At 36.9% G+C, this 24,553-nt stretch overlaps 1 protein-coding gene across 1 annotated transcript in view; it reads left to right on the top strand.

Annotated features, from left to right (window-relative positions):
- Window positions 1–24,553, top strand: part of PRIMA1 (proline rich membrane anchor 1) — a 79,507-nt gene that overhangs the window by 44,440 nt on the left and 10,514 nt on the right. Inside the window, exon 4 of the mRNA XM_058162616.1 lies at window positions 8,169–8,295. Coding sequence (XP_058018599.1) covers window positions 8,169–8,295 — 127 coding nt within the window. The remainder of the gene's footprint in view (window positions 1–8,168; window positions 8,296–24,553) is intronic.

The following is a 24,553-nucleotide window of genomic DNA, read 5'->3' as shown; positions in this document are numbered from 1 at the left end:
ATTACATGTTGCCTGACACCAATTATTCTGGGTGGTTGCTAGGAATTTACATTATTCAAGTTCCATGGACATTCCACATAAAAAAAAAAAACCTGCAAATTTAATTTTTTTTAGTATGTAAAATGCAATTTTACCAAATTCACTGCTCTCCTTGTATGCTAAATTACAGGTTTAAGAATTATGAATATGAACTTTATTAAAAAGATTATTGAATGTTAGATGGTTCTGCCCAATGTGTCTCTATAATTCCTTTAAAACAAAGATTGCAATCCTTGGGAAAGAACGATTTCTCACAGAAAGCACAAAATTATACTACATCTTTTCCCATTACATTTAAATTGAGTATAAAGTATTGTCACAACAGAGAGGGTAAAATAATCTAGTCCTGTTTAGCTTCCATTAAGAATCCTAGGCCAAGGACTACATTGTGGGAAATCTTTAGGAATATAGGGGAAGAAAGCAACTGGCATAGCTGTTCTGTTTTTGCTGAGGAAAGAACAATTACATCTCTTTAGGAATAAAGCTCAGCTTGAGGAATGATTTACTTTTTACTCTTTTGTGGAATGCCCAAAATTGTCTGCACAGTTTATCTTTCCCTCCACAAATCTCTTTGGTCTGAGACCTATTATTTTCTGGATAGTTCCCTGGCTAGCGGAGAAGCCAGCTTTTTTTAAGTGCCTAACTGTGATCTGTGTTTTCACAAATAATTGTTTCAATCTGGTGTCCTGCAAAGAATTGTTCATTGTGAGCCATATGTTGAAAACCAGAATGCTTTTACCAGTCTTTCCTCTTGCTATAAAATTTGATCCAGTTCTCCGTGTCTTTCGTGATTGCTCAGGTGTTGCCAGCTGCATTTCCAAGGGTCAGGGACAATGAAGCGAAGCTGATGTGATGACATTCTGGATATGCCAAGGAGTTGCTGAAGTGCATTCATGAATACTACATAAGACACACGTATTTAAAATGATCCCCACTAATAAAAATGTTAAAGATCCACCATTTCTTTAATGCTGAATTCATTTTTTAGATGGCATAATGTTCAGATGGGCTATGTCTTTTTATTCCACCTACGGCATATTTAGACAAAAGCAGAATTTATAATAATAATATGCCAATTATAATTCCCCCCAAATAAATATTGCTTAAAAGTTGTCCAAATATATGATTGGTGCTATTTGAAAATATACTTTGTGTGCCATATGCATAATGTTACAAATAAAATATAATATTTGCCTTGAACAGGGCCAGACAATATCGTTATTATTAGATAACTTGGTGCTATGATGGATGATTTGGTTTGGCCAGTCATCTTTTTTGGGCCATAGCAGCTTCTGGGAATATGTATTTTATTTTATTATTTATTAATTAAACTTTTATACCGCCCTTCTCCCGAAGGACTCAGGGCGGTGTACAGCCAAGATAAAAAGCAATAAATATACAAAGTTAAAAATCAATTTAAAAAACTTATTCAATGGTGGCCGAATTAAAACCGTCAAATTGACAAACCTAAAATACCCCATATAAAATTACAGAAGATTTAAAAATTTAAAATTTAAATTTAGAAATTTAAAAAGTTAAAAGTTAAAAGTTAAAAAGATTTTCTTTCTACAGTGCTGAAATTTGAAATAGAAATAATAGAAAAAAGAATTCAAGAGACTCAAATGGGTGTGGAAGCTGAGGTGATTCCAGTGATGTTACCATCAGAGGAACAACCACAAGAACAAAGACTGACGAGGGGAGCCCTTAAGCGTAAAGAAAAGGAGCAACAAACTCAAAGTAAAGTTCAGGACTCTGCTACAGAAGCGGTGGGAGGAGTACGGCCGAAGATACGGGAGGATGATCTTCAGTTGATTGCCCAAAGGCTTCAGCAGCCCAGTAATGGCAAATAAAATCTTGACTTGGAATGTCAATGGTTTGAACTCAGCTCAGAAGAGAAGAAAAATATTTCATTATTTGAAACAATTTAAACATGATGTTATTTGCTTACAAGAAACGCATATTAAATTATCAGATCAAAAGTACCTAATAAACTCAAAGTTAGGTAAACATTTTGTTGCTTCAGCTTTGGAGAAAAAACATGGCATAGTGGTTTATTTGAGAAAAGATATACCAGCCAAGTTAATAGAGGCAGATATTTATGGAAGATATATTGCTATTGAACTTACAATAGAAACAAAAAGGACTCTCTTGCTTGGTATATATGCACCCAACCAGCAACAAGAAAAATTTTATAGAATGTTATATGATAAGTTGATCCTATGGGATTATAAATCGTGTATTATATTGGGCGATTGGAATGGAGTAATAGATATCCGAAAGGACAAGAGAACTTCTTCCAAGAAGATACCTGCACATGCAAAGCTGCCTAAATCCTTTTTTGATATGATAGAAGATTTTGAGTTAAGAGATGTATGGAGACTGCGGAATCTGGAGGAAAGAGACTATACTTTTTTCTCTGATAGGCATCAATCCTTCTCACGTATTGATTTTATTTTAATTTCTAATGATTTGCTTTTTAGGGTGAAGAAAACTAAGATATTTCCAAGATGTTTGTCTGATCATAGTCCTGTTTGGATGGAATTGCAATATGGAAAAGAGGGTAGAAGAACTTGGAGATTAAATGAAAATTTGTTTAGATATCAGGATAATGTAAATCAATGTAAAAAGCAGATGAAAGAATTTTTTGATTATAATTTGAATAATGAAACATCGATAGAAATGGTTTGGGACTGCAGTAAAGCTTTTATGAGAGGTGTATTAATATATCTTAATAATAGACAGAGAAATAAGCAACAAAGACAGCGTAGGTATTTAGAAGAGGAAATCTATAAGAAACAACAATTATTAATACATAACCCACATGATCAAAAACTTAAAGATGCAATAAAGTTACTACAGAATCAATTTAATATGATAATGGCTGATCAGGTGGCAACAAATATACAATATGCCAAACATAATACTTTTGTAACGCAAATAGACCTGGTAGGTGGTTAGCATACACTTTAAGGAAAAGACAAAAACAACGTACTATAGAAAAAATAGAATACAAAGGTAAAGAGAGATATCAACAGGATAAAATTAAAAAAGCTTTTTTAGAATATTATACAAATTTATATCTTAAAGATAATATATTGAATAGGGATATTGATAATTATTTGAAGGAATATAAGGTTAAAAATTTAACTTTAGAACAAACAGATGAATTGAATCGGCCTATAACCTCGGAAGAAATTATTTTGGTAATTAAACAATTAAAAATGAGGAAAACTCCTGGTACGGATGGGCTCACAGTTAGTTATTATAGGAATTTACAGGATGAGATGTTAGGTCCACTTAAGGAATTATTTAATCAGATACAACTAGGAGAATTCCCCTCATGGAGAACCTCTTTTATTTCATTGATACCAAAGAGGAACAGGATTGTTCTAAACCTGGGAATTATAGGCCAATCTCACTTTTAAATAATGATTATAAGATTTTGTTAAAATAATAGCTAATAGATTAATGTTGATTCTGCAGCGAAGAATTCATAATGATCAATCTGGATTTATAAAAGGGAGACAGATGAGGAATAATGTTAGGCAGATTGTTAATTTACTGGAGTACTTAGAAAAGAAAAATTTTATTCCAGCAGCATTTATTTTTCTCGATGCAGAGAAAGCTTTTGATCGATTGCATTGGGATTTTTTATTTAAATTAATAGAAAAGATGCAATTTGGAGATGGTTTTTTAAGAATAATTAGGGCAATTTATGGAGAGCAAACAGCACAGATTATAATCAATGGTAGCTTAACAGAACCTTTTAAGATTGCGAAAGGAACAAGACAGGGATGTCCTTTATCACCATTATTGTTTATTTTAACTCTAGAACCATTATTGGATAAAATACGAAGTAAAGGAGATAGAGGAATTAGAGTTAGACAGTATGAATATAAGTTAAGAGCTTTTGCAGATGATTTGGTGATTACTTTAACAAACCCTATAAATTCTAGTAAATCTTTGTTGGAAATAATTGATCAATATGGGAATGTCTCAGGGTTTAAGGTAAATCAGAAAAGACAAAAGTGATAATAAAAAATATGGCCAGACAACAGAAAGAAAAACTAGAGGAAGTAACAGGATTTGAAATTGTAAAGAAGGTTAAGTATTTAGGGGTTTATATTACGTCATCAAATGTGAAATTGTATAAGAATAACTATGAGGTTTTATGGCAAAAGTTCAGAAGGAGTTGATTGTTTGGAAAAATTGCAATTATCTTTGCTGGGAGAATTGCTGCTATTAAAATGAATGTTTTACCTAGATTTTATTCCTCTTTCAGATGATACCAATAATTAAGAAAGATAAGAATCTTGAGGAATGGCAGAAGGAATTAACAAATTTATATGGGAAGGTAAAAAGCTAGGGTTAAAATGAAAATAATTCAAGATTCTCGGAAAGGGAGGTTTAAAATGCCTAATTTTAAATTATATTATGAAGCAGCTGCTCTCTCTGCAATAAGTGATTGGTTTAATTTAACAGAGGACAGAATTTTGAATATAGAAGGTTATGATTTGTTATATGGATGGCATGCATATTTAATTTATGACAAAAAGTGGATAAGGCCTTTAAAAATCATGTGCTAAGAAATGCCCTTCTGCGTGTTTGGAAAAATACTCTTATAAACTAAATTATAAGGTTCCTATATGGGCATGTCCTAGACATACAGTAGAAAATATAAACATAGAACAGAATCAGGAAATGATTACATATAAAGATCTTTTGTATACTGAAAGAGGTAATTTGCAGTTAAAATCTCTGCAAGTATTAAGAGAGGAAGGGAAAAATTATACTTGGTTTCAATATGAGCAATTACATGCTAGATGGAAGGGAGATCAAAAAATTGGTATAGAGCAGAACGAGGGAAATTTGGTAAAGCAAATTAGAAATCAGTCTCAGGAGCATATAAAGAGATTGTATAATGTGTTACTTGAAATAGATTCTGAAAGGGACTTGGTAAAGGACTGTATGATAAAGTGGGCACAAAATTTTCAGGAACCAATATTATTGGAAACGTGGGAAAGAATTTGGGTTAGAAATGTTAGATTCATGAGCACAGAATCTGAGGAAAATTTTTATAAAATGTTTTATAGATGGCATCTAGATCCTAAAAAATTATCGTGTATGTATCCAGAAATGCAAGCAAAATGTTGGAGATGTAATTGTGATGACGCTACATATTTTCACATTTGGTGGACTTGTAAGGACATAAAGACCTTTTGGATAAAAATTTGGTGGATTTTACAAAATGTTCTGAAAAAGAAGATAAAGTTCCTGCCGCAATTTTTCTTGTTGGGAATTATTACGGATTGTACAGTAATTGAGACTAAATTGATTTTAAATCTAATAACTGCAGCAAGATTACTAATAGGACAATATTGGAAAAAAAAGAAGTACCAACAATACAAGAATGGATATTGAAAGTTGCCAATTTGGCTGAGATGGCGAAGATATCAGCCTTTTTGAAAGACAATACGCAAGAAAGATACTTAAAGGAATGGAAAATGGATTGACTATATTCAACGTAGATATCAGACTAAGAGTTATCAGACTGTTTTGAATGATTATGATGTATTATTTTTGATAGCTTTTGGGGGAAGTTAGGAATTGATGATTGTAGGGGTATAATTAAGTTGGGACGAAAACTTTTTAGCATATGTTTGTTTTACTTTTAACTATACCTTGTGCTCGTTCCGGGAAGTCGGGGGGGGGAGGGGGGTTGCGAAGGGAGGAGGGGGGGAAAGGGGGGAAAAAAAATTTTTGTAAAACTTTTTGAATAAAAAAAAAAAAAAAAAAAAAGAAATTTAAAAAGTCTAAAAAATCAGTCCAGTCCCGCTTGAATAAATAAATGAGTTTTTAATTCCCGACGAAAGGTCCGAAGGTCAGATATTTGGCGCAAACCGGGGGGAAGGTCGTTCCAGAGAGTAGGTGCTCCAACAGAGAAGGCCCTTCCCCTGGGGGCCGCCAGCCGGCATTGCTTGGCGGACGGCACCCTGAGGAGACCCTCTCTGTGGGAGCGTACGGGTCGATGGGAGGCATAGGGTAACAGCAGGCAAATGTAGAAGATGCCACGGTCTTTCACTGTCCTCTTAATAGACCATATATAGCTGAATTTCAAAAACATATTTCGTCTGATCAAGTAGTAAAAATAATGGAAAATGGACTAACTTGATTAGGAGAAAACTACTTTTTATGTATGCTACAAAAAAGTAAAATATATTTAGCAGTACAGGTAGTTTTGGACTTAAAACAGTTCATTTAGACACCGTTCAATATTACAAAGGCACTGAAATAAGTGACTTATGACTGTTTTTCCCACTTATAACCGTTGCAGCATCCTCATGGTCACAATTCATGATCAAAATTCAGACACTCAGCAGCTGACTCATATTTATGACAGTTGCAGTGTCTTGGGATCATGAGATCACCTTTTGTGACCTGACAAGGAAAGTCAATGGGGAGGCCAGATTCACTTAACAACCTTGTTACTAACTTAACAACTGCAGTGATTCACTTAACAACTGTAGCAAGAAAAGTAATAAAATGGGGCAAAATTCACTTCCCAACTGTCTCTCTTAGCAACAGAAATTTTGGGGTTAATTGTGATTGTAAGTCGATTAAAGTAATATCCCGAAGATACTATTCCTGATAAGTAATTAACAATATATGTTGTTTCCCTTTAATGTTTCACAATAAATTAAACCCTCTTTGGGGAAAAAATATTATATAAAGATCTCCTATACACACTTCCCTGAAAAATATTTCCCACTGAACTCAGGTTTAATTTTGAATATATTAGTTCATGAATTGGGTTTGATGTGGGAAGTTTTGGATTCAAATCTGCCTAATTATATAATTATCATAAATTGATAAGGACTAAATTCACTAGCCATGTTTATGCCACTTTGAGCTTCATGATAGAATGAAATAGAAATAATCTATCTTTTAATTAATACCAGTACAAATACACTTTTTAGAGCTGAGCCCCTTCTTTGTATATATCCCACTGCTAAACAAATAATTCCCTCAAAACTGTCAAACTAGTTTCTAAGTCTACATTACTATTAATCTTCTCATCTTTCCTATCACCCATCTCCTCCCACTTATGACTGTATGTCCGTAACCTTGTGGCTGGTATCCTTAATATTTATATTGACTGTTTCTCTATGACTATCATTAAGTGTTGTACCTTATGATTCTTAATGAATGTATCTTTTCTTTTATGTACTCCGAGAGCGTATGCACCAAGACAAATTCCTTGTGTGCCCAATCACACTTGGCCAATAAAGAATTCTATTCTATTCTATCCTATATAGTTTTGAAATCCTAATTTCCAGGTGCTTTATAAAGTGACAAATAGAAACGAATCCTTATAAGAACTAAAAGGAGTTTGGAGAGCGGGAAGGATTATCCCCAGAACTTCTGTAAAGAAGTCTTCGCATTGTAACAGTGGTTGCAGGATTTGACATTTATGTTTGATGTGCATTTCTTCATTGGGTTTAATATGTTGATATAGCAGCATGCTTTTACTTGGTAAAACAAAGATTGGTTGATTGGCAGCTGCTAAGAAATGGAACTTCCATCCATGTTAAGACATCTTAATTTCTGATCTTCAAGTGTTTTTACAAGTTACTTTAGCTTAGTGCCACAGCATCTGTTTCATTTGCAGAAAGCATTGGCATCTCCAGATAGGTCTTGGAATGATGCTCTTGCTGAACCCAGCAGAGCTATTGTCAATAGTTTGTATATCACATTATGCCTGATTTGGTTAACAAGAGTGAGTCACAATTTGCTAGATATACTGAGCGTGTTAAACCCCACAAAAACCAAATTCATAAACCACAGTGGCTGGATTTAGACAACACTCAAAAACTAAATATTACTAACATTGAGTTGCATGGACCAGTGAGAATTTAAGGTAGCTTTATAGCAGTTGGCTACTGCTGAATTACAGTATAAATATGTAGTGAGAAAGCACCGTAGAGTTTATTACCTGAGGTAGTGGAGTGTGTTCTATGGTATAAACTGACTTTCTTGGTAATTTCCTCCTCATTCTGGGTTAAAAGAACTCCTCAGATCATAAACTTTGTGTTTGGTAGGACTCAACTTAAGTGTGTTATCTTTTACAGCTCCCACCGTTCCTATTTGCCCTGCTGCAGCACCCTGGCCAAGTCCAGCTATAATCATTGCCGCATGCTGTGCCATACCAGTGTTCCTCTTTCTAGTTTTCATCATTTGCTACAAAGCCATAAAAAGGTAAGACTGTGTTAGCATATTGAAGCTTGATGCTACAAGATGAGCTGTTTCCTGAATAGACCAGCATGGAGATGCTGCAGTGTTGCAGATTGTGCAGTTCTCTAAAAGGGATACCATAGTTACAATTTCAGAATTTACTCATCACACACGCACACAGAAGTTTCCCCTTTCTTCCTTTCCCTTTCCTTTCTTTTCTAGCTCATAAATCCTAGACACTGTCTTGCTTTCAATAATTGAAAGATCAGAATAACCAAAAACAAGAACAGAGCTATTGATTTCAGGAGGACTTGAATATACAGGAGGATAGAATGAGAACACCTAGTCACAAGGGAAGAAGCTACAAGTTATTTGGGAGGAATGTACAGCACCACAAGTGCCTCTAAGTGGTTAATACCAGTGGAAGGAAGGAGAAGAGCTACCTGGGCCCTCTAGCTGGAAATCATACATTAGAACTTTGTGTGCATTTATTTATTTTTCCCGCTTGCACACAAAATTAGCATGTCTGGGAGGTTTCAAATAAAGCAAAATGTATGTATGACTATCATTCAAAGCCTGCTGAAAGAAGTTGGGTTGTGATTGTTTTTTGTTTTAGATTTGCCCTGAGTGAAAATTTCACTGTTCCACTAAATTCTTCCAATAAATGCTCCGTTAGAGCAGTTTCCTCAGGCTATTGGCAATAGCTTCAGTAGGCTGTATTAACTATTTGTGATTTTCAGGGAAGTAACATTTCCTCCAGTTTGATCATTCAGTACAACAGAATCAAATAAAGGTTTACATTGTAAACATTGGAGTTGGTAGAATGGATTATAATGCTTCATCTTGGAGATGTGGAATTCAATTTATTCATATTCCTTTAAATTAAACTTTCTTCTACGTACCAAATGCAGAGAAACTTCTGATTTTAGCTATTTTTTAACAAGCAAATGAATATATAGTTCGTCACTACCATTTTATAATCTGAAATTGTACTGTCTGCTTTCCAAATTTAAGATTTTTTCACTTCATCCTGCTCTTATATACATCAATTATAAACACATATTAAACTTAATAGTTTTTTTCTATTGGAATCAAAATATCATCTATGTCGATCCTACTTCAAAAGACACACACATAAAATTAAAGCTAGAATTTCTCTGAGCATATTCTGAATTTGGGAGCCTTCAGAACTGAATTCAATTTGCTTTAGCAGCCTATTTTTAGTGGGAAAATGGGAAATGATGCTAGTATCATTAAGCAGTTACTAACCTCTTTCAGGTCACCCAGATGTCTGTACTATTCTACATTCTTACCTTTCTTCATTTCACCCTTGAATAGATCACATCTTATTCTGCCAAATACGGGTAGTATTAAATGTTCAGTCTGTGTTCAGTATTCAGTCTACTTCAGATGCAGTTCCGTCCATTTCCTGTAGCACTTTGTCTGAGATAAAGCCGGAGATTGGACTTAAATCAAGATTCAGAAAGTTTCAGTTTGAGTTAGACACATTACATTATCTGAGAAAGGGAGAGATATCACTGCAGTTTAATCATTTTGTAGCCAAATTTAGTGTTATAGTCTGCCTTCAGTTGTGTAGTTCTTATTCGCTACAGAATATTGACTCACTTGGGTGTTTATGAAGCAATTAAAACCTTTTTTGTTCAACAAGCCTATAGGGTCTGTGGTGTTGAATTTGTCATTCCTTCAGGGGAGTGCTGTACATAATTTGACTGTCCTCTAATGACTGTATTTGTTGAATTGTTTTCAATCATTTATGCTCTTAATATTGTGTTCAATAAGCCACTCAGAATCAGTTTAAGACTAATAATAATAATATCAGAGTTGGAAGGGACCTTGGAGGTCTTCTAGTCCAACCCCTTGCCCAGGCAGGAAACCCTACACCATTTCAGACAAATGGCTATCCAACATTTTCTTAAAAATTTCCAGTGTTGGAGCAATTACAGCTTCTGCAGGCAAGTTGTTCCACTGATTGATTGTTCTAACTGTCAGGAAATTTCTCCTTAGTTCTAGGTTGCTTCTCTCCTTGATTAGTTTCCACCCATTGCTTCTTGTTCTACCCCCAGGTGCTTTGGAGAATAGTTTGACTCCCTCTTCTTTGTGGCAACCCCTGAGATATTGGAACACTGCTATCATGTCTCCCCTAGTCCTTCTTTTCATTAAACTAGGCATACCCAGTTCCTGCAATCGTTCTTCATATGTTTTAGCCTCCAGTCCCCTAATAATCTTTGTTGCTCTTCTCTGCACTCTTTCTAGAGTCTCAACATCCTTTTTACATCGTGGCGACCAAAACTGAATGCAATATTCCAAGTGTGGCCTTACCAAGACATTATAAAGTGGTATTAACACTTCACGTGATCTTCTTCTACCCCTCTTCCTTCCTCTTCTCCTCTTTCCTACCTCCTACTCTCTCTTTTCTCCCTCCCCACCGTTCTAAAATGGTAACTGGGCAGACCCGACCCTACATTAATTATATTTATACATCTTCATTAATCCCTGTACATTCACCATCACTCCATCTCTAGCCTCAACCCCCCAATTCCCCTCCCCCCGCCCCCCACCCCGACTTCCCAGAACAAAATGCAGGGTATCAAAACTAACAATCATAATCTAAAATAATTCCTAAATTATAATCTCTAGTCTCTCCACACTTAATCACACTCTCAATTCCCCTCTCCTTCAGAAATATATCTAATACAAAATATTTCCTAAATTTACTCATATGCTATAATCAATCCACATTTTCCATTCTAAAATATATTTTTCTTGTGTATAGTCTTTCAAATAAGCAGAGATTTTTGCCATTTCTGCCAGATTTGATACTTTAAGTGTCCATTCTTCAATTGTGGGTAATTCTTCTTTCTTCCAATATTGAGCAATCAAAAGTCTTGCGGCTGTTATTAAGTTCAAAATCAATTTAGTCTCTATAACTGTACAGTCCATAACTATTCCTAGTAAAAAGAACTGCGGAGTAAACTTAATCTTCTTTTTCAAAATATTCTGCATAATCCACCATACTTTAATCCAAAATGCTTTTAACTTTTTTACAAGTCCACCATATCTCTTTCCTTCACTTCAGTCTCCCTTCTTCTAGCTTCCAATGGAGGAGGACTTCCAACTTTTAATGCCTCAACATAAAATTCTCTTGCTTTTCCAACTGTATTGAGATGATGTACTTTCCCTGCATAATATACTATTATACCAGTTGGAATATCCCATCTATATTCAATCTGACGTTTTTTAAGTTCATTCACCAGGAAGGCAAATTCCTTCCTAGCCCTTAACATTTTTGGTGGAATTTCCTTTAATATTAAAATATCTTGACCAGCAATCTGAATCTTCTCCCCCTTATATGAGGCTTGCAAGATCTGATTTCTCACTGTTTGTTGACCAAGGCTGGTTTCCAGATGTCTGGTAGGCGGGAGGTGTTGTCCCGTTTGTTCATATTGATGTCTGGTAGGTGGGATGACACCTCCCGCCTACCAGACATCTGGAAACCAGCCTTGGTCAACAAACGAGTCCCAGGCATGAAAATTGATCCCTGACCCAGGACAACACACAACGCCACCACCAATCATCCTCACCAGATTCAAACCCAAACCCATCCCACAGACGAAAAAACAACCAACATCCAGAAGCCAGACCATGCTGACACCACTGGCTGCTGCGCCCCCCTCCGATCCCCACACAAAGCAGGCTGACACACACCAGGAACACATGACAGGACCTCGGACTCGGAGCCAAACCAGGGCCCGGGATGCTGCATCACAGCTATCTGCTCAAGACATCACATCACAGAACTTCAGAGGCTACAACACCAAAGTTCAGGAACAAAAGACCAGGACCACACCCACACAGGATGCTACGAAACAGCCAACCAATCTGCAAACACCCACTCCATGTACCAATCAGGATGCAACCACAGAGTCAACTAACCCGCTCACAGCAACACTCCCCACCTCGACCAATCTTCAAACACCCACTCCATCTACCAATCAAGATGCAACCACACAGCCAACCAACCCGTTCACAGCAACACTCCCCACCTCCCCACCAGTATTTATAGAGAGACGGCAGCTCTGACCACTCTTTGCTCAAGAAGCACGAAGCCGAAGACACCAGTCTGAAGATGATGAGTGAGACCTTGTCGAAACATCACCAAGATAACTCTCAACCTTACATGGGAAAAGATCCGAAAATGCCAAGACCTACATACCTATACCCATGAAAACCTCCAAAAACACATACATACATACATATATATAAAACACATCATAAGATTCAGCTTAAGTGCCTTGCTATGGCATTAGAACCACATTAGAATCATACTTTCATCTTATTTTCAAATTTAGGGTTTGGTTAATATACTACGCTTCGGATTATTTTTAACTTAGCCAGAATCCATTTTCTCTTGTCTGAGAAATTTAGAATACCTTTTTGATTCTTCTCTTCTACTTTGCCTTTATGTTATGGAAGATACTTCGTAAGCAAAAGGATCTAAAATTGGCTCATGTATTTATTTAGCTAATTCCGCCTTTCTTATTTTTATAAATAACTCAAGATGGCAAGCACAAATACTCCTTCCTTCTATTTTCCCCACAGCAACAAGTGAGGTGGGTTCGACTGAGAGAGAATGATGGTCCAAGGTTACCCGCAGGCTTCCATGCCTAAGACAGAACTACATTTCACAGTCTCCTATTTTCCAGAAAATCCATATTTTAAACAGATAGTGCAATCTGATATCTGTATAACAAATGAGTGTCCTCCTTATCCTCTAAGGTAGAGGTCCCCAACCTCCAGGTCATGACCTGGTCCATGGCCTGTAGTGAACTAGCTGCAAAGCTGATGGTGAGTGGCGGATGAGTGAGCAAAACTGAAACATTCCCCCCTCCCGGTCCATGGCAAAATTGTCTTCCACGAAACTGGTCCCTGGTGCCAAAAATGTTGGGGACTGCTGCTCTAAGACAGTGACTGATACAGAAAATGTTTTTGTTCTATAGGCACTCATATACAGTGCAAGCCTTATGTTGAAAATACTGGTGACTGTTCTAGCTTTTCCTAATTTGATCTCAGATGATGTTAATACAATACTTGCAACAGCCTTCTTCAAATCTGTTATAATTTAATGTCTTTCTGTAACTCTTCTGTTCATCTGTTTCCCATATAAAATTAAGTAAAACAAAAAAAAATTGGCAGTTGATTTATCAATTCCTTGTTTACTTAAGAGGCAAACCCTATTTGATAGTCAGGTTGATCTTTTGGTCCTTTGTAAGTCTGTGATTCTTAGTGGATTTAGCAGCTAACAAAAGGAGAGTCACTCTTCTCCTTTAAAGAGAAAGGCAACATTTTCCCCCTCATCCTTCCCCTTGCTCTTCATCTATCTTCTGCTGCCAACTTTAGCTGCTCTTGAAAAGCTGCAACATAACTTGATATTTGGGATTCCATGGCTGTAGGCTAGAAAGCAATGGTAAACCACTTTAGTATTGCTGCCAAGACAATTACATGGAGAGGTCCATGTAATTTTCTTTGCTTTTTATGGCTTTCTACAAGCAGAATTCCAAGTATACCACACAGCAGAAAGCTCAAGAATGGGTAGTGTTCATTATAAATGTGGCATCTTCTGTATAATCAATCACTACAAAGACCAGAGAGAATCTCAGTTGTGACCTGGCAATCTGTTAATCAGTTTCTCATTGCAGAACATTAGAATTACTGAAATTCAGAATCAACCTTCTTGTTTTCACCCATTAAATTAAAGTCAATCAGTGTAAATGCTTGAGAATAGAAACAATTATGTCTAAAAAAGAACAGCACACAAATTATATGATAAAGAATTAGACATGCCAGGCAGAAAATAGCTCTCTAAAATTGTGAAGATTTTTTACTTACTTTTTTGATAGTCTAGTTATAATCTTATTAAATATTATTTTTAAAAAATACAAATAAAGAAAGGGAAGCTTGTAATAGGATATTTTTACAGCACAGACATCTGGGCAAAATGATACAGTTAGCCTACCGTATATACTCGAATATAAGCCGATCCGAGTATAAGCCGAGGTCCCCAATTTTACCCCAAAAACTGGGGTAAACTGGGGACTCGAGTATAAGCCGAGGGTGGGAAATGAGGCACCTACCGGTTGAAACCTCCTCCCTCAGCTGAGAAGGCTGGCGGCTCCCCCGCCCCGCCCTCTCACTGCACCGGCAGGGCTTCAGTCCGGTAAAATGTGAAAAAAAGAAAAAAAAAAACTCGAGTATAAGCCGTATATACTCGAGTATAAGCCGAGGGGCTTAAAAAAAAAAACTTGAGTATAAGCCGTATAGACCCGAGTATAAGCCGAGGGGACGTTTTTCAGCACAAAAAATGTGCTGAAAAACTCGGCTTATACTCGAGTATATACGGTAATTTCACATCTTTTTGCCCTTGAATCTAGCTAAAAATGATGGGTGTTATAATCTCACAATTCTGGGAGGCACAGAGGAGACTGTGCCCATACAATGAGGAGACTGGCCCTGCTCCATAGTGAAGTTCACCATTCTATTTTAGGCCTCAAGATGCTGTCAAATCTTTATCTGATGTCTGTACAGATTGAGATAGTTCAACTTGTAGTGTCTTTTTATTCTCTTGGAGGCATATAGACTGTAAAATAAATACTCTGGAGTTTGGCTTGTTTTCAGACACAAGAAAGTATGTGGTAATGTATTAGCACATATAAAGGCTGCTTCTTATAAACCCTATGAGAGATAGTGCTCCTTTTTCTTCAGAGGTTAGACATTTAAAAAGTATAACTCCAGGGCTCCTCTAGATCAGGGAAAGGCAACATTTTGGTGTCCAAAAGTAGATTTAATGTTTTGGAGACAGGAAGAGGTCACAGTGGACAAACCTTATCATTCACATGGGTAGGATCAGAATTTTCCCATGCTTGGGTAGCCTTTGTTTTTTTGTTGTGGCTCCCACCCCCGAACCTGGCCCCATGCCCGAAAGTGCCTTGGAGCCGGGCCTGCTGCCAGAAAGTGACTCGGAGCCAAGCCTGCTGCCAGAAAGTGACTTGGACAGTGAGGGGGAAGGGCCATCAGGACTTTCCTCAGAAGCACCGGCCTCCCTGGATCAGCTCCAGGAGCCAGAAGCAGGCCAAGCGAAAGAGTTAACGAGGCCTCCTTCCCCTGACTTTCCCCCCCCCCAGGCCACGCCTGCAGACCCAGCTGACAGCAATCAGGCTTGGCTCAATCCCAGGTTTCGTAGGCAGGAGAGAAGAGAACAACAGAAGCAGGGGAGGGGCAGGCCTAGGAAGTGCTGAGTCATGGAGCCACACCTCACAGGATATAAAAGGCAGCAAGAGCTGGTGTGTCTCTGAATCAGGCAAATCCACGGATTGACTAGAACTGAAGGTTGTGACTCACCAGCGTCTTGGCAGCCAACGAGGGCTCTTGGCAGACGCTGGCTCTTTTGCTGCCAGAGCTGATAAGAGTTGGCTAATTAAGCCATCGTTCGGACGAAGGCGAGGAGGGCATAACATTTTTTTTTAAGCCATGTACATGTATTTTAGGGCGTGTCTGTGTGCTTCCTTCAAACTGATGGAAATTTGGGACAATATTGGTGATGGAGCCACTGCACATAATGCAAAAAAGGAGGTTGGGAGTTGGAGCCTCTTCCAGGCCATTTGGAAGACAGTTTCTATGGCAGAGACCTACATGTTTCTTTGGAAGCAGTAAGTGCTTTGTAGTGGAATAAGGCGAAGTTGTAAAAAACCAGAAAGCCAACCAAAGGAAACATTCCCTAAAGGCTTCAAAAACAAAAACATTGCACAGCTTTGCTATCCCTGGGTAGCCTTTTGCTAGGTTGGACACCCAACTGTGCTTAAAAGCAAAAAAACAAAGCAAAACAGAGAAAGGCCTTCACTGATGTTGGTTAAGAGTGGCATATTCTTGTGGCAGAAAGCATTCTCCAAACCAACTGGGACAGAGTGATTTTTAAACATAAAACAGCAAACTGTAAATTCATCATATTCTAAACAATACTAGTTTATCCAGCATTAAGACCAAATATGTTCTTGTTTAATGCAGTTTCATTTTAGTATTGCAAGTATGCATGGATGCTGCATGGATTCTAAATCTTTAACCTTGTTTTGTAACTTTAAAAGATGATAACTATCCCAAGATACCAGAAAGATAGCAAAGATTTCATGGGACACACCTATCTCTTTATGTTTAATTGATTTTATTTATTTTTAAATTATGCAGGGTCATACCTAGTGAGAATGGATGAAAAGTTACCAGGGAATTCTAGAGTTGTAGAAGGGATTAGAAAAATGAATATCCTGGAAGTAACTACTAACATACTATTGCAAAGGAAATTACCAGTACATGGACAACTCTGTGTAGTCTGTGGAGCTAAGCTTAAATTGAATTAACATCTTCTGCAGACCTGCATGTGACTAGTAGATCTGGTAGGAAAGGAATTTTATTTGAGTAACTAAAAATTGTAATAACAATTGAGATCACACTTATCAAGGATCATTTTATTGCAGTCAATTTCATTTGGGAAAATGTCGTCATTCTTCAGTATTTGTAGTCAAATGAATAAGTCCCTTAATGGTTCATTGAAGAATTTATTGAAAAAGTGCATGGTTATTAAATCAAAGAAAGGCATTGTTGACACTACTAAAAAATAGTCCTGTCCTCATGACTCTTATTTTACTGGGCTACTGAATATCTTCAGATACCTTTTGGCATAGAAATTACCAATAGCAGGTTATCTCCAGATAATAGTTTATGTTTATGCTGCACTATGCTATGCTACGCTATGCTACGCTATGCTAGTATAATACCTGGTAAGAAAACTATAATGTAAAACTCTAGAATTTTTTTAAGGTGGGGGATATTGATATATCATACAAATAAACTAATGATAGATTTCATACACCTTTAAAAATCAGGAATTTTTAAACCAAAAATTCCTGATTTTTGTGGAGAAATCTTATACAAATGAAATGAACTATGATTCTGCGATTCCTTGAACAGACCATTATTTCCAATAGAATATAGGCATATAATCTGCCTTACAAATTATTCTATCACTGGTCCATCTACCTTGTCCTATGCACCAGCTATTAAGGCTTTAAGACAGAAATATTGCAGCTGTTCTTAGAGATGCTGTAAATTGAATCTATGATTTCCAGCATGCTTTATAATTGTTCCCAGATATTAGGACCAGTGTATATCTTTTCCCCAGATGTTAAGACCAGTCTAATCACTTAAAAACAATAGAGACCATAGGTCACATTGAAGTTGTTCAGGTTTTCTTTTTATAAAGGAATATCTTCAGCAGATCACAAAGTATCTTGGATTCATTCAGTTCAGAACTGTCAGGACAATAAACCAGAAGTGCTATTGATGAGTGTTTCATCTGGCTGGCTGACCGATGCATAGCCAAATCTATAGAGCAGTTTTATATACAGTGTTGGCGAACCTATGGCACATGTGCCACAGGTGCCATGCTGAGCCCTCTCTGTGACACACGAGCTGTCACCCCAGTTCAGCTCCACCACACATGCGTGTGCGCCTCCTGCCGACAAGCTAGTTTTCAGGTCTGCCGCACATGCACGGGGGAGCAGGACATATGCAGGAGATGCGCACAAATGTACAGTGGCAGGATGCACACGGGAATTGCACGCGCATGTGTGGAGATTGCATGCGCATGCGTGGGGGCAGGGCACATATGAGTAGGTCATATGCACATGTGTGGGGGCAGGCACATGTGGGGGTCACACATGCATTGCATTATGAGCGCGCACCCGTGCACTTTCGGCGCTCAGCACCGAAAATGTTAGCCATCACTGCTATAGAGCATGGGTGTCAAAATCACAGTGTCACGTTGTCTTGTGCCATATCACAAGTTTTTTCCCTTCACTAAACCGGGGATGGGTGTGGCCAGTGTGTGATGCATCTGGCCCGCGGGCTGCAAATTTGACACCCCTGCTATAGAGAGTTGTAGTCCCTTGAATAATTTGTTTCTCTGTTTGAGGTGTTTCTCGATCATTGACACTGCAGACACATGTGCCTTTTAGTAACTTAGGCTGACATACTAGTTGCAGCTGTATCTGGCCAGGAGTTGCCTAGCCTAGGGTCACTTATATGTGGTCTGATGGCTACTTCATTAAGTAACTACTTAGAATCTTTATAAATGCAAAGTCATATAACCCAAGCTAATAAAAAATAAATTAATTTTTGGAAGAAATGTCCATCTGTGTTCAGTTCTAAGTGGGGAGAAAGACACTGGAAACATGGAGGCTGATTGGAAAGATGGTTTAATGGTGGACAGGATCACATTAAGTCCTGGGTAGCTGACCACATGCAGTGGAGAGTGCAATATATTTATACCCTCTCTTGGGCTTTGATCTTGCTTCCTGTTCCTGTGAAAGAAATGTATTCTGATTGATTGTCAGATTCCCATGGGGTCATGCAGGGTAACTTTGTAAGTTATCTTGAGTTAAATCTTGCTGGTTGATATAATCTTCCCAGGTGCCATGTGGTGAGATGGGTAGAGGGCTAATCCTATTATGTCCTGAGGGTGAAGGTCTTTTGTGTCATAGATAAGCTGGCCCAGTCTTGTAGATAGGATGGCCCAGTCTTTCTGGGGCTATTAACAAAGGTGGGGACTGCTTTCCAAGAGCCTGTATCTCCTTTTCTCATCCAGGGAGGTATAATATTCTACTTTTTTAATATTTGCTATAATATTTCATTCTTCTAGAAGAGGAGTGGGTGCTAACTTCCTACAATCCCCACTTTTTGCCAAAATATGTGGATACATGGGACCTAACCACCCCTTCATCTCAATTAATTTCAGTAATTTTTAATTTAATTTAAAACTTAACTACTGTTAAGATTTTGTTCTTTGAACAGTGTCAACCATTCTTGGCATTCAGTGACCATTCACTGAAAAAAGTCACTTAGGACCATTTTTCACCCTTAATGACTATTGAAGCATCTCTATGGTCACTTGATTAAAATTCAGCTGCTTGGCAACTAACTCATATTTATGATGGTTGCAATGTCCCAGGGTCATGTGATCACCTTTTCAACCTTCTGAAAAGCAAAGTCAATGGGGAAGCTATGTTTCACTTAACCCTGCAGTGTTAATAACTGCAGTGTTAATTCACGTAACTGTGGCAAGAAAAGTCAAAAAATGGAGCAAAAATCACTTAACAAATACCTTAACAACAGAAATTTTGGGCTCAATTGTGGTTGTATGTTGAGGACTACCTGGAAATGTCTGATATAGAACCGAAGCTACCTCCATGTGAGGAAAACAAACATCTCTAGCCTTTCCCATCCAATATTTCTTAGTTCTTCTTTCCTACCATCAGGTGATTAAGCCATCCCTCCTTTTTGTTTCCCATTTTCAGTGTCAGGCAACACTAAATAAATGGTTAGATTTCATTGTAACGTAAGACAGACCATGAAAAACAAGGAGTGAAAGAAGATGGGCATTATTCAGAAATAATTAGATTCAGTTACATCCTGCCTCCCATAGAAGTAGTTGCAACATTTTCCAGTGGTTGTGGCCCATGTTTCTATCTCTTTCTCTTGTAGTTGCTTTGCTGTCTGAATGGGACAGATTGATAAGAATAGGATGTATTTAACTGAACATTTTTGAAATAATATTCTCTTGGTTTTTGGATGTTTCCTGCATTTCCATGAGAGATGGAAAGGTAACAAATTTGCACTCGTATTTCATTTCTTTGCTCAACATCATAAAGTTTCATTTGTTTCGCATAAAATTGCTCCTTTCATTTTAAAGCAATTTTACAAAGAGCTCAATCAGTGATTTGCTAATTAGCAAAACAACTGCACGTAGAAGATTTCATAGTAGACATTTTAATGAGTTACTTCTGCTTCTGGCATGAATTTGGAGTGGATTTGCATGGAGTGAATATTATGAATTTAAAGAGCACTTAACATACACCAGTACTAATTGCGAAACAAATGCCAATTTAAAAAGATGGAGCAGAATGGAGAAAAAAGTAGAAAAGAATTGGAGTAATGAAGACTGAGGAAAGATTTTTAAAAAAACAATTAGTCTTGTATATACACATATTTCAGATTTAACAAGTAATTGGAGGCTATAAAGAAAATTTGCAAAAGGGCAATAATGAGGACTTTGGATTGTTTTATCTACTTTGTTTTGTTTTCCTAAATATATAACATACTCTAAATTATATTATAAGCAAGGTCTAAAACAGAGTGGTCAAAAGTGAGGAATATTGTTTTTAAAAGATGCATACTTTTTAAATACTCAAATACACAAAGTCCTTAACTTGCAACCCCAGAATCTATCATTGAGTGAACAAGATGCCCACATGACCACTTCACTCAACACCCTAATCCCAGTTTCTCCAGTTGTAGTCATTAAGTGAACGGAGCAAAAGAGCTCCATGGGTGGTCAGGAACTCCTGCAGTAGGCTGCAGAGACAAATTTTGGATCTTTGGGATCCAGGTTTTGTTTCTGCATCCCTCTGGAGAAGTTCATATCCTCTCCATGCATGGAACAGAACCCCCTGTGGCGTGCTGCAGGAACAGAGTGAGATCTTCAGGATCTGAACTCTCTTTCTCCACCCTCCCTTAAAGGAGGGAAACTCCTTTAAGAGACTGCACAAAGACAGCACTGATTTTTGGGATCTGACCTACATTTCTGCAATCCACCCAAGGAGTTCCTCGATAGGCAGCCCTCTTACTCTTGAATCTCACCTCCCCTTTCACTTTCAAAGAGCTGCCTGCTTGCTAGAATCTCAGCTCCATGGTAGGTGGTAGCAGCTTGCAACCTTTCCTGCTAGCTGCCCCATTGACTATCTAGAGAAACCAGCAGAGAAGTTTGGAAATGGTGATCACATGATCGCGGGGTGCTTGGAAACTGGTTTTAAGTGCAAACAGGTTGCCAAGGACTCAGACTGCAGTCATGTGGCCATGGATGGGGGGAGGAATAGCATAATGTTTTATGACAGCCAGAACTGCTTTATGGACTGTAAAGCAACTTTTCTGGGGCCATTGTATCTTTGGTCATTAACAACGGGTCATAAGTCGAAGACTACCTGTATTTGACTATTTTAAACAGTACATGATTATTTTGACTATTTTTTGATGATCCTGAAAAATATGAATATATCTGATTAATACTTTTAATTGAAGTGAATTAGTTTATAATTAAAAATGTCTGATTAAGTAGAAATGTGTACTAAGAAGTATATCACTGATAATATAATAACTGACAGTTCCTGTAAGCTACCTTTATATTGCATCCTTCTGAGGTTAATAAGATGAGGACCCAGATAGTTGGGGGCAATATGCTGACTCTAGAAACCTCTTAGAGAGGGCTGTAAATCACTAGGAAGTGGTATATAAGTGCTATTGCTGTTACAATTTACCTGTGACAGTACTGAAGTCACAATTAACATTAATATACCATAGTTCTTGTTTGCCAAGAAACAAATATATTTTATGAAACTTAATATATTGTAGCTGAATTGGATTATCATCATGCCAGAAGTCATCTTAAACAATATAACTGGGTTATTGAATAATACATTTTATGTAATTGTATTGCTTTTTGAAAGTTTTATAATGATTTATAATAATTATATGTCTCTGTATTATATTGTTGTGCTTTTTGACCCAGAGGCCATAATAGAGGATTGATTGATCATCATACAATCAGTCGTCATAAATTCTTTATTTTGTTCTTACTGAACCAGCATTATAATGTCTTTGGATTCTCTCCCCTTCCAGTCATGTATCTAGAATTAAAAAAAACAGAGTTCAAAGTTATCTCTGGGGCTGTGTGGCTTATAAAGCAAACTTGAATATTATTAATTGGTTACTATTGATCTTTGCAAAACTCTAAATTGTATACATGTCGGAAAAAATAGTCAGGTTAAGATTACAGACTTGTGCTCATGCAAAAGCAAGCTCTGTTTAAATTGGCAGTTTATTGTTAGCAATAATGTAACAGTGTCCCTTGCCACTTCTCACAGCAAGAGGCTGTTTTAAGGAGTGAACATGCCCACATCTGCATCTCCCAGAAGATAGGAAAGTCAAGGGTATACTCAGGGGTGTCAGACTATCGGCCTGCGGGCTGAATGCATCATATGCAGGCCATGCCTACCCCAGCTCCTCAAATGGGAAAAACATCGCAAAATGTTATGTGACGGCAACATGATGTGGCAAGTTTGACACTGGTGGTCTACAGAGTCTTCTCCCTATCTATTGCTTGATTTAGAAACAACACTTTTCTTCATTTGTAGATACTTAAGCCACTGGAAAACTTTTTATTTATTTACTTATTTATTGGTTATTTATTTATTACATTTATCTACCTCTCATCTCCCTATCAATTGATTGTGGTACAGTAGGGTACTGTAATTATGTATGGTTTGGTTTTCATGTCTAGATATTTCTGAATAGAGTAGCTAGATGACAGAGTAGAGTAGGAAAAGGTGACAGAAAATAAGGGTTGGCCCAGAATTTAAGGAATAAAAACTCTTAGATTTAACAGGTTTATGGGGAACAATGCCAGCTGTAAAAATAGAACATGCGCATTTCACATATTATATGTATTTGCATAAATAAAGTAGCAAATTGTATATGTGCATAGCAGTATCCAGTATACAGACAGATTTACTTCATTGTAGCCAAAGTACCCAGGACAGGACCTTTTAAATCAAGGGTTTATTGTCTTGCATACTTACTGCTGCCATTGGCAGTCCTGCTGGCATTGATGAGAATTGAAATCTTGCAAGCCTTTTATAAAAATAAATTTCAAATATTGGGACAAGATATAAAAATGATGAAGGAAATTCCTCCTAAAATGTTAAGAAAGAGAAGAGAATTTGCTTTTTTAGTGGATGAGTTTAAGAAACATCAGATATATTTTAGATGGGAAGTTCCAATGGGTTTGTCAGTGAATTTTAGAGGCAGAAAGTATTTTTTTAATTCAGTTATGAAAGTGAGACATTTTTATATTAATGTTTTAAAGAGTGGGAATCCTTTGTTGTTAGATGCTAAGTTAATTGGTTTGGAAATGATGGAAAATAGAATGGGAGAGGGGAGGAATGTTTAAGATGTGAATATGATGATTATGGTTAATTTTTGGAATTGATTTGTTTAGGATATAAATTATAGGATTTTTGTTATTTGCTATTTGTATGGTATAAATCTATGGGATGATATTATTTAATTGTGAAGGATGGAAAGTGAAATTTATGAATTTAGATAATGTGGATGTAATGATTTTAATTGTTTACTGTTATATTGTGGATGTAGTTTAAATGATTATTTATTTTAATTGACACGTTTATAGATAGTAAAAGTTATGAAGTTAAGCTGGAAATACTACATTTGAGAGATTTTATTTGAAATGATATTTGATTGGGAGTAGTATTGGAAGATTGGATATTAAATGTTATGACAATTGAAGAAATATATAAGTGATAAAAATTTGAATTTGAGAAGCTGGATTGTAATTTAAGAAATGGATTTATGAAATTTGAAGGAATATACAAGTGGGTGAAAAAGAATTGAATTTTAGAAGATGGACTAATTTTTAAAATGGACTGTAAGAAGAACGGACATTAAATGTTATGGCAATTGAAATATATAAGTGATGAAAATTTGAGTTCGAGAAGATGGACTGTAATTTGAGAAATGGATTTATGAAATTTGAAGGAATATACAATTGGGGGGAAAAATTGAATTTGAGAAGACGGATTAATTTTAAAAATGGACTGTAAGAAGAAGTAATATGTGAAGTTGGTATTGCTTCTTTTCTTTTTTTCTTTTTATTATTCTTTCCTATCTCTTTATTTTTATTGTGAGGGGATCTAAAGTTTCAAATTTTTAAAGGTGGGAGGTTATGTATATTTTGTATACTTTAGCTTGTGATTGTTGGTCATAATACCCGGTATTTGCTCTGGGAAGTCTGGGGGGGGGGAAGGGGGAGGAGGGGAGGAAAAGGGGTGGGGAACGATACATGGATTGATTATTAATGTACAGTAATTTTTGAAGATATGAAATTAAAATTTAAAATGATATTGGGGATGCTCGACTGCCATTTCAGAAAGAAAAGGAGAGAGGAGTAGAAGGAGGGAAGAAAGTAGGTAGGAAAGAGTAGAGAAGGAGGAGGGGAATAAGAAGGTTAGATAGGGTGGAAGAAGGGAGGAGTGGAGAAGGAGGAGAGGAAGTAGTAAAGTGAAGGAGATGAAGGATGGGAAAGTAG

This window comes from Ahaetulla prasina, chromosome 1 (genome assembly GCF_028640845.1).
Source record: "Ahaetulla prasina isolate Xishuangbanna chromosome 1, ASM2864084v1, whole genome shotgun sequence".
Lineage (NCBI taxonomy): Eukaryota > Metazoa > Chordata > Lepidosauria > Squamata > Colubridae > Ahaetulla > Ahaetulla prasina.
This window is presented reverse-complemented; position numbering and strand designations above follow the sequence as displayed.